Here is a 12013-nt window from a genome sequence, read left to right as displayed (position 1 = left end):
AAGCTTTGCACGTCTTTTGTTGGATTTATTCCTAGTATTCTTTTTGATGTGATTGTAAAAGGAACTGTTTTTTGAATTTCATTTTTGGATATTCATTCCTAGTGTATAGAAATAAAGTTTACTGTTGTATATATATATATATATATATATGTATGTGTATATATATATATATATATATATTTTTTTTTTTTTTTTTTTTTTTTTTTTTTTTGCGGTACGCGGGCCTCTCACTGTTGTGGCCTCTCCCGTTGCGGAGCACAGGCTCCGGACGTGCAGGCTTAGCAGCCATGGCTCCCGGGCCCAGCCGCTCCGCGGCACGCGGGATCCTCCCGGACCAGGGCACAAACCCGTGTCCCCTGCATCAGCAGGCGGACTCTCAACCACTGCGCCACCAGGGAAGCCCTACTGTTGTATATTGATCTAGTATCTTGCAATCTTGCTGAAGTCATTTATTCTGATAGTTTTTCAGTAGATTCCTTAGGGTTTTCTATATACAAGATCATACCACCTGTGAATAGAGATAGTTTTTCTTTCTAAACTGGATGCCTTTTATTTTAATTTCTTGCCTAATGGCCCTGACTAGAACGCCTAGTACAATGTTGAATACAAGTGATGAGAGGAGACATCCTTGTCTTACTCCTGATCTTAAGGGGAAAGCTCTCAGTCTTTCACCATTAAGTGTGATGTTAACTGTGGGGTTTTTTATGGATGCCTCTTATCAGATTTAAGAAGTTCCCTTCTAAGTTTGTTGAGGATTTTTATATTGGAGGGTCTATTTTTTAAAATTTATTTGGTCCCTGGTTCCCCTAAGTCAATTGTTAAGCTTCATGAAAGCAAGGATCTTTTGGAACAGTTTGCCATTCAGTGCCTGCAAAGCTTCTTGGCTCAGAGTAGATGTTCAGTAAATACTGAGTGATTATAGGCATGAAAGAATGAATAAATGAGCAGATTTGCTTTTGCATCCATTGTAATCGTGCTAGCTTCAAGGCTACTTTTTGAGAGTGAGGTTGTATCTGAAAAATGTGAATCATGATCAAAATGTGATTGAAAGCCGGGACCCATGTGAAGATTTCTTTATATGTGCTTTTGAGCCCTTGGCAGTGACTGACATGTGCTGTCCTAAGTCAGGTTCCCCAGGAAGCAGTCTGAAATAGAGAGTTGTGTACAAGTTTTAGCCTGTGTTTGAGAGGTGCATCCAGCATCCACTACATATGTGTACTGGATGATCTGGCAGATCTGGGACTGGGAGCCTCGTCAATACTCTTTGTACTGTTGGGCTCATACAAGACATTTTGTCTTTGGCAGAGGAATTACGTTTTCAAACAGCCATGATAAGTCTGGATTAACGAATTAGTAAATATCTGTTTGTTTACTTATGAAGTCACTGGGCTGACGTTATTTTCCCTATCCACTGGTTAATGCTATAATATTTATGTTTTTATATCTGTTGTTATGCTATATACATCAAAGTTATTTCATAGGTCCACTTGGAATGAAAATATCCATAGAACTGTCTTGAAAAGTATTTAAAGGCAAATTGTCACCTACTGTTTCTCAAAGCAGTTATTTATTGAATTGACTGGAGCCTGTCAACTAAGCTGACTTTTCTGTATAAGGTTATGAACAGTATCAGAGATTGCTTCGTGACTGGGAAGTGGGAAGAGGATAAAGATGCAGCCAAGATCTTAGCAGAAGATGGTAAGTAAACGGCTATATTCTTCAGAGAAGACTGCCTTCTCTCTATATTATTTTCTTCCATATCTTTAATAGTCAACTTGAAAATATTAGTCACTTGTGAAATGGCCTGGGGAACTCTGACAAGAGTTCTGACAGGAGTAACATTCTAGTTCCTCCTTTCATGATGGTCTTATTTTCTCCCTCTGGTTAGTTGACTTATTAGATATGGACATTGAAGAAGAGTGGGAAGCTCTCCATAAATTTTATCATGCATTGTCAAAAATAGTCATTCTTGTTTATGTGCTGTGGTTAGATTCACGTTAAGATTCAGGTTAAGCATTTTTGGCAGGCATGCATAAGTATGTAGAGGCTTCCTAAGAAACATTTTCAGTTTCTTCTATGATCATTGGTCAAATTTGGTTTTCTTGTAGTGGTGGTTGTGGTTTTTGTGTTTATATTTTGACATTTTCATGAGATTTTTTTTTTTTTTTTGCGGTACACGGGCCTCTCACTGCTGTGGCCTCTCCCGTTGCGGAGCACAGGCTCCGGACGCGCAGGCTCAGCGGCCATGGCTCACGGGCCCAGCCGCTCTGTGGCATGTGGGATCTTCCCGGACCAGGGCACGAACCCGTGTCCCCTGCATCGGCAGGCGGACTCTCAACCACTGCGCCACCAGGGAAGCCCATGAGATATTCTTCATAATATTTTCTGACAAGACTTTCAGTGAAATTTTGAATTTATAACAGAATAAAGCGCTCATCTGTTATTTGCACTTTCTCATTTCTAACATTGTTCCTTTTTTGTGTGTGTTTTAGTTAGATTTGCACATTCTCTATTTTGTTAGATCCATAACTTTTGGATTTATTTTTCTTTTTACTATTTTTCTCATGATTAAAAAATTAACAAGGTTTGTTTTTTTTTCTTTTTCTTGTATTTGTTAGTTGTGGGATTAGAAAAGGAATTTTTTGGTTTTGTTTTCAAGGAAAGCACTTTTAAAAATTAAGGTATAGCTTAATGTTCAACCTAATATATTTTGACAATTACATACATTTATATCCATCACCCAAAACGAGAATAAGAACATTTCTGTCACACCCTAAATGTTTGTCTGTGTCCTTTGCAGTCAGCACCCACCCCCTACCCCAGGCAGCCACTTTTGGATTTCTATCACCATAGATTTGTTTTGCCTGATCTTGGACTTCATACAGATGTAGTCAGACAGTATGTATTTTTTAGTGTTTGGGTTCTTTCCCTCAACACAATGTTTTACTTTTTGATAAATCAACCTTGTTGAGATATGTTTTACATACAGTTAAGTATACCTGTTTTAAGAATATTCTTATTTGGCTAGTTTAGACAATTGTATATGTTCATGTACTACCATTACAATCAAGAAATAAAGTATTTCCATCACCACAGAAAGAACCCTCATGCCCCTTTGCAGTCAGTCCCTACTCCCACCATCACAGCAGTCCCAAGGCAACCAATGATCTGCTTTCTCTCACTGTAAATTAGTTTTGCCTTTTCTAGAATTACATAATAAAAATACTCTCTTTTGTCTGTAGATTCTTTTACTTAGCATACTGTTTTTGAGGTTCATTCATATTATAATTTGTTTCTTCTTATTGCTGAATAAGTATTCTGTTGCATGGGTATGCCAATCGTTTATCCATTTTTCTCTTGATGGCCATTTAGGTTGTTTCCAGTAGTTGACTATTACAATTAAGCCTGCTCTGAACATTCACGTATAGGTCTTTTTTTGTGGAAATTGGTTTTCATTTCTCCTTGGTAATACCTAGGAGTAGAATGGCAGAGCTATGGGGTGGGTAGATGGACAACCAACTTGATAAGAAACTAACAGAGTTTGACTCCATTTTTAATGTTAGACTGATGACAGCTCTTAAGCCTCACCTGTTCTGTCCCCCTTTCTGTCCTGCATCTGGGCAAGCTGATAAAAAAGCCAAGTTGCTCCTCTTTTGGCATCAGGAGGGAGTTCAAACCATATACACTCCAGCTGTCACCAAAGCCCCACCACCTCCTAACTACCAATAGCTCAAGCTGTTCTCCTTTTCTGCCCGCTCTCCCAAGCTGTATTTGAACTAGCTTGGGAGGTCTGCCCAACTCTCCCCAAAAAGTCTCATTATGTGAATTATAAATCTTTCCATATCCTCTTGTTTCATGTGTGTGTCATCTGTCTCAATATGCAAACCATATTTTGGGTGGGAGGTTCATCCTGTCTCTGTGGGTTGATTACAAAGTAAACTGCCCCACAGTTCTTCAAAGAGAACTCCAGCAGTGGATGACAATTTCAGTTCACATCCTAGTGGGTGTGAAATAGTATCTCGTGGTTTTAATTTGTAATTCCCTGATGACTAAGGACGTTGCGTATCTTTTCATGTGCATATCGGCCAATTTAATATCTTCCTTTGTGAGGTATCCATTTAAGTCTTTTGCTTATTTTTTTAAAGTTTATAATAGTTTACATTTAGAGAAAAATTGTGAATATAGTACAGAGTTCCCACATACCTCACACCCAGTTTGCCCGATTATTATCATCTTACATATGGATGGTACATTTGTCACAATTAATGAACAGAGCACTAACAAAATCTTGGGTCTCTGCCAGTTTGAGCACCTTTCTGTGTGTTAGGGGGCCATTTGTATTTCCTTCCATGACTGTCTTTGGATATGCTTTGCCCATTTTCTATTGGGTTATTGTTGATATTTTTTCATACTTATAAGAATTTTTTATATATTAGAGAAATAAGTCTTTTGTGATATGAGGTACCACATTTAACCCCCTTATTTTAACATTTGTATTTTACCTTTATAATTCTTTCATGTGGAATTTTTTTTTTTTTAATGAAGTTAGATTTATCAGTTTTGCCTTAAATGACTTTTGGGATTTGTCTTATACTTAAAAAGGTCTTTTGTAAAAAAAAAAAAAAAAAAATCTAAAAAAGGAGAAGAAAAATCTTCCATTGTTTTTTCTAGTGCTTCCTGATTTCCTTTTTTTTTTTTTAGCATTTAAATCACCGACTCATCTGCTATTTATTTTCCCAGGTGGCCACCAGGTTCTTTCCAATACTATTTGTTCTTTTCCCAACTGATTAAAATGCTCTTTTTGTCGTATTCTTAATTGATAGATATAGAAAAAAGTTTTTGGACTTTTCTAGTTTATGTCATTGATTTCTGTTGGTTTATTCATCATTGCTATGTTTAAAACCCTTATATAGCTTTATAGTATGCTATTAAGACACCAACTATTAAAACTGGTATGACTGGTTCCTATCTCTCCCTGTCTCTGCTAGGTTTTTTAGAATTCTTCCGACTATTCTCTTACTTATTTTTCCACAGAAACTTAAGAATCATCTTTTCCGTTTCCAAAAGAAAGTGTGGTGGATTTGTGTCTTTTATAGTAGCTGTATTGAGGTTTAATGGATATACAGGAAACTGCACATATTTAAAGTGTACAGTTTGATAAGCTTTGACATGAGTATACAATCACCACAATCAAGATAATGAACATACTTTTCATCCCAAAAGTTTCCTCATGCCACTTGTTATCCCTCCCTTCTGTCCTTTCCCTATTACCAGGTAACCACTCTTCTGCTTTCTGTCACTTTACAAGAGTTTGTATCCTCTGTAATTTGATATAAATGGAATCATACGGTATGCAGTCTTTTCTAACTTATTGTACTCAGCATAATCATTTTGAGATTCATCCATGCTGTTGCATCTTCATTCCTTTTGATTGCTGTGTAGTTAATTTCTTTTTATTGGTGAGTAGCATTCCATTGTATAATGCAATACAGTTTGTTTATCTGTTCACCTTTTGATCGACATTTATATTATTTCCAGTTTGGGGCTATTGCAAATAAAGCTACTGTGAACATTCTTCTACAAGTCTTTGTATGAACAACTGCATTCATTTCTCTTGGGTACATATCTCAGAGTGGACTAAATGAATCATATGGTAGATGTAGTTCTAATTTTTTTTAAGAAATAGCCAAATTGTTTTCCTTAGTGGTTGTACCATTTTGCATTGCCACTAGCACTTTATGAGACTTCCAGTTGCTCCACATCCTTGCCAGTGCTTGATATGTTGGTCTTTTTAATTTTAGACACTTTTTAAGGTTTAGAGTGGTATCTCATTTTATTTTCCTAATGATTAATGATAATGAGCCTTTTTTCACATGCGTATTTGCCATCTGTGTTTCTTCAGTGAAGTGTCTGTCAAATCTTTTGCCCATTATTTTACTTTGGTTGTGTGTTATTATTGAAGTTTAATTCTAAATTACTTTTGATACAATCCTGTATCACATGGAATTCGCAATTTTTGCCCATTGTGTAACAAAGACCATCATATATGATCTGTGAATGAAGACAGTTATACTTCTTTCTGTGCCATCTGGATGACTTATTTTTCTTGTCTTAGTACACTGGCTTAAACTTCCAGTACAATGTTGATTAGAAGTGGTCAAAATAGACTATATACATATTGTAATATTACACCTACTGTTAACCAGCATTTTACCACTTTGAGTAACATGTGGAAACTTTTCTTCCATTTAGGCCCTTTTATCTTCCCCACTTAAAAAGATTTTTTTTTATTATTATGTAAGTTACAGATGTACAATATAGTGATCCACACTTTTAACAGGTTATACTCCATTATAGTTATTATAAAATATTGGCTATATTCCCTGTGTTGTATGGGGAATATATCCTTGTAGCTTATTTTATACCTAATAGTTTGTACTTCTTAATTCCCTACCCCTCTATTGGCCCTCCCCACTTCCCTCTTCCCACTGGTAACCACTAGTTTGTTCTCTGTATCTGTGAATTTGCTTTTTTTGTTGTTATATTTAGTAGTTTGTTGTAGTTTCCCCACTTTTAAATATTGGCTTGAGTATTAGATAGTGGTATAATTTTTTTGACTATGAAATATGATTTTACAAATTCATAAGCTGGATAGTCTGTTCTGTGTATCCATATTTCTGTTCTTTTTCTCTTTTTTCTTTTGTTTTTTCTTTTTTTTCTGATGGTCTCAGATTTCTCCTTTTATAATTTCCTTTCTGCCTATGAACTTCCTTTAGCCATTTTTTAAGGGTAAGTATGGTAGCTACAAATTCCTGTAGCTTTCCTTCATCTGAGAATGTCTGTTTCCTTCTTCATTTCTAAAGAATAGATACATAGGCTGTCATTTTACTTGGTGTGCGCCTACAGGTAATCTGTCATTTCTTTCTGGCTGCTTTCAGATATTTTTTATTTGTTTTTAGTTTTCAGAAGTTTGATGGGTGTGAATTTTGTTGGGTTTACTCGTTTGAGATTAACTCATCTTCTTGAACCTGTAAGTTTGTGTCTTTCAACAGATTTAGGAATCTGCAGTCATTATTTCTTTCAGCTCTAGACTCCTTATGAGACTCTGATGATACAGATGTTGGGATTTTTTTGTTTCTGTCCCACAGGTCTTTGAGGTGCTCTTCATTTGTTTTTAGGCTTTCTCTATGTTGTTCAGACTGAATGAATTCTATTATGTGGCCTCAAGTTCTCTAAGTCCATCCTCTTTCATCTCTACTCTTACTATTGAGCTCATGTAGCCAGTTTTTTAATTTTGGTTACTGTATTTTTCAGTTCTATAATTTCCATTTTGTTCTTCAATTTCTTGTTGAGGTTTTCAGTTTTTTGGTTGTTGCTGTAAGATTTATAGTTGCTTGTTGAAGGGTTTTTTTTTTTCCGGCTTTTATAATTTTATTTAAAATGGCTGCTTCAAGGTACAAGTCAGATAGTTCCAACATCTGATTCATTTCAGTGTTGTTTTCAGTTGTCTTTTCACATTCAAATGATGATTTTCTTGGTTCTAGGTATGACAGGTGATTTTCTATTGTAGCCACACATTTTGTTTGGAGACCCTGGGTCCTATGTAATTTTTAAATTTTAGCAGGCGATCATCCTGTTTAGGTTTAATGTACAGGCCCTGGTCTACTTCATGGGCTGTGGTTCCAATGACAATTTAATTTCAGAGCCTTTGTGGTACTGTTTTGCTGTACTTGGTTTATCTGGTGCTACTTGTTCCTGCTGGTGCTACTGGTTCCTGCTGGTGCTACTTGGGGGGAACAGAGGAGCTTCCCTAGGCTGGGCCACCTAGTGTGACTAGGTTGGGGAAAGTTGTTTTGGCCTCTGGGGCCAGTTTGCTTGTTCTGGGGGCATCTCCTTTGCTTGGTCCTGCCTGGACGCATATTGTTTTTAAGGTGGAAGAGGAGAGTCTCATGCCTGGTGGAATCCCTCCTTGCTGATAACCCTTGGGCACCTGGTACATCTTGGTGGAGGAAAGGAGATTCAAGCTCGTTGGGAAGGCTAGCACTTTCCTTCATCACTTGCTGTCAGTGGGATACCCAGTTTACCTGGATTGCTGGTGAGATCTGGTTCAATCTGAAGGAAGAATGGGCCTATCTCATTCTGCTGCTGCCTTCTGTTGCCACTTGCGGATTGGGAAATGGTGGCCCTAAGTTGCCTTTCTGTGGGTTGTGGTATAGTGAGACATAGGCCACTATGTCATTCCTCTGGTCATGGGGACGCTCACCAGCCCATCTTTGTCTTTCCACCTTTCAGAGTTCTCCTTTGGTTGTCTCTTGTGCTCTTGCATCGTTTCTGGAGTTGATGGTTATACACAGTCAGGAGGAACAGAGGAGATATGTCTACACCATCTTTTCCAGACTGGAAATCCTTGGTGGTTATTTTCTTTTCTTTCTTTTTTTTTTTTTAACATCTTTATTGGGGTATAATTGCTTTACAATGGTGTGTTAGTTTCTGCTTTATAACAAAGTGAATCAGTTACTATGTAAAAGAGAGAATTAGAGTCTTCATGATATTGAGGCTTCCTTTCCAAACACATGGTGGTTTTACTTGTTCAGTAGATAACATTAATAATACCTCCTTCATTGAGGCATGTTGAAGAATATAGTTAAGGCATGTAAAACACTTAGAGCAGTGCCTGCCTGGTATGTGAAGCACTTAAAAGCATTAGCTAAGGTTATTCCATGTGTCCTTTATTTTATTTTATTTTTTTATTGGAGTAAAATTGCTTTACAGTGTTGTGTTAGCTTCTGCTGTACAGTGAAGTGAATCAGCTATATGTATACCTATATGCTCTCCCTCTTGGCCTCCCACCCTCCCCCATCCCACCCATCTAGGTTGTCACAGAACACCAAGCTGAGCTCCCTGTGTTATACAGCAGGTTCCCAGTAGCTATCTGTTTTACACATGGTAGTGTAATTATGTCAAACCTAATCTCCCAATTCGTCCCACCCTCCCCTTCTCCCAATGTGTCCACATGTCTGTTCTCTATGTCTACGTCTCTATTCCTGTCCTACAAATAGGTTCATCTGTACCCTTTTTCTAGATTCCACATATATGTGTTAATATACGATATTTGTTTTTCTCTTTCTGGCTTACTTCACTCTGTATGACAGACTCTAGGTCCATCCACATCTTTACAAATGACCCAATTTCATTCCTTTTTTATGGCTGAGTAATATTCCATTGTATATATGTACCACATTTTCTTTATCTATTCATCTATCATTGGACATTTAGGTTGTTTCATGTCCTGGCTATTGGAAGTAGTGCTGCAGTGAACATTGGGATACATATGTCCTTCTGAATTATGGTTTTCTCAGGCTATATGCCCAGTACTGGGATTGCTGGGTCATATGGTAGTTCTATTTTTAGTTTTTTAAGGAACCTCCCCATACTGTTCTCCATAGTGGCTGTATCAATTTACATTCCCACAAACAGTGCAACAGGGTCCCCTTTTCTCCACACCCTCTCCAGCATTTATTGTTTGTAGACTTTTTGATGATGGCCATTCTGACTGGTGTGAGGTGATATACCTCATTTTAGTTTTGATTTTCATTTCTCTAATAATTAGTGATGCTGAGCAGCTTTTCATGTGCCTCTTGGCCATCTGTATGTCTTCTTTGGTGAAATGTCTATTTAGGTCTTCCGCCCATTTTTAATTGGGTTGTTTGGGGTTTTTTTGATATTGAGCTCCATGAGCTGTTTGTATATTTTGGAGATTAATCCTTTGTTGCTTCACTTGCAAATATTTTCTCCCATTCTGAGGGTTGTCTTTTCATCTTGCTTACGGTTTCCTTTGCTGTGCAAAAGCTTTTAACTTCCATTAGGTCCCATTTGTTTATTTTTGTGTTTATTTTCATTACTTTAGGAGGTGGGTCAAAAAAGAACTTGCTGTGGTTTATGTCAAAGAGTGTTTTCCTATGTTTTCCTGTAGGAGTTTTATAGTGTCTGGTCTTACATTTAGGTCTTTAATCCATTTGGAGTTTATTTTTGTGTATGGTGTTAGGTAGTGTTCTAAGTTCATTCTTTTAGATGTAGCTGTCCACTTTTCCCAGCTTCACGTATTAAAGAGGCTGTCTTTTCTCCATTGTTTGTTCTTGCCTACTTGGTCGTAAATTAGGTGACTAGTCTGTGTGGGTTTATCTCTGTGCTTTCTATCCTGTACTATTGATCTATATTTCTGTTTTTGTGCCAGTACCATACTGTCTTGATGACTAGCTTTGTAGTATAGTTTGAAGTCAGGGAGCCTGATTCCTCCAGCTCTGTTTTTCTTTCTCAACATTGCTGTGGCTATTTGGAGTCTTTTATGTTTCCATACGAATTGTAAAATTTTTTTGTTAATTCTGTGAAGAATGCCATCGGTAGTTTGGTAGGGATTGCATTGAATCTGTAGATTGCTTTGGGCAGTATAGTCATTTTCACAATGTTGATTCTTCAAATCCAAGAACATGTATATTTCTCCATCTGTTTATGTCATCTTCGATTTCTCTCATCAGTGTTTTATAGTTTTCTGAATACAAGTCTTTCACCTCCTTAGGTAGGTTTATTCCTAGGTATTTTATTCTTTTTGTTGCATTGGTAAATGGGAGTGTTTCCTTAATTTCTCTTTCTGATTTTTCACTGTTAGTGTATTGGAATACCAGAGATTTCTGTGCATTAATTTTGTATCCTGCAATCTTACTAAATTCATTGATTAGTTCTAGTAGTTTTCTGGTGGCATCTTTAGGATTTTCTATGTATAGTATCATGTCTGCAGACAGTGACAGTTTTACTTCCTCTTTTCCAATTTGTATTCCTTTTATTTCTTTTTCTTCTGATTGCTGTGGCTAGGACTTGCAAAACTATGTTGAATAGGAGTGGCGAGAGTGGACATCCTTGCCTTGTTCCTGATCTTAGTGGAAATGCTTTCAGTTTTTCACCATTGAGTGTGATGTTTGCTATGGGTTTGTCATTTATGGCCTTTATTATGTTGAGGTAGGTTCCCTCTATGCCCATTTTCTGGAGAGTTTTTATCATAAATGGTGTTGAATTTTGTCAAAAGCTTTTTCTGCATCTGTTGAGATTATCATATGGTTTTTATTTCTTAATTTGTTAATATGGTGTATCACATTGATTGATTTGCATATATGGAAGAATCCTTGCATCCCTGGGATAAATCCCACTTGATCATGGTGTATGATCCTTTTAATGTATTGTTGGATTCTGTTTGCTAGTATTTTGTTCAGGATTTTTGCATCTGTATTCATCAGTGATATTGGTCTGTAATTTTCTTTTTTTGTGATATCTTTGTCTGGTTTTGGTATCAGAGTGATGGTGGTTTCGTAGAACGAATTTGGGAGTATTCCTCCCTCTGCAATTTTTTGGAAGAGGTTGAGAAGGATGGGTGTTAGCTCTTCTCTAAATGTTTGATAGAATTCGCCTGTGAAGTCATCTGGTCCTGGACTTTTGTTTGTTAGAAGATTTTTAATTACAGTTTCAATTTCATTACTTGTGATAGGTCTGTTTATGTTTTCTAATTCTTCCTGGTTCAGTCTTGGTAAATTGTACCTTTCCAAGAATTTGTACATTTCTTTGTGGTTGTTCATTTTATTGGGTTATAGTTGTTTGTAGTAGTCTCTCAAAATCCTTTGTATTTCTGCATTGTCAGTTGTGATTTCTTCTTTTTCATTTCTAATTTTGTTGATTTGTGTCCTCTCCCTTTTTTTCTTGATGAGTCTGGCTAAAGGTTTATCCGTTTTGTTTATCTTCTCAAAGAACCAACTTTTAGTTTTATTGATCTTTGCTATTGTTTTATCCATTTCTATTTCATTTATTTCTGCTATGATCTTTTTTTTTCACATCTTTATTGGCGTATAATTGCTTTCCAATGGTGTGTTAGTTTCTGCCCTACAACAAAATGAATCAGTTATATATATACATATGTTCCCATATCTCTTCCCTCTTGAATCTCCCTCCCTCCCACCCTCCCTATCCC

The 12013-nt window shown here is 36.8% G+C and overlaps 1 protein-coding gene across 2 annotated transcripts in view; it reads left to right on the top strand.

Annotated features, from left to right (window-relative positions):
- The window catches only part of BMS1 (BMS1 ribosome biogenesis factor), a 46120-nt gene that overhangs the window by 18819 nt on the left and 15288 nt on the right, over positions 1 to 12013 (top strand). For both annotated transcript variants that reach the window (XM_019935917.3, XM_019935916.3), the window contains exon 13: positions 1617 to 1698. In XM_019935917.3, the coding sequence (XP_019791476.2) occupies positions 1617 to 1698 (82 nt within the window). The remainder of the gene's footprint in view (positions 1 to 1616; positions 1699 to 12013) is intronic.

Source organism: Tursiops truncatus, chromosome 16 (genome assembly GCF_011762595.2).
Source record: "Tursiops truncatus isolate mTurTru1 chromosome 16, mTurTru1.mat.Y, whole genome shotgun sequence".
NCBI lineage: Eukaryota > Metazoa > Chordata > Mammalia > Artiodactyla > Delphinidae > Tursiops > Tursiops truncatus.
The sequence above is the reverse complement of the archived record's forward strand: the minus strand, read 5'-3'. Positions and strand labels throughout refer to the sequence as shown.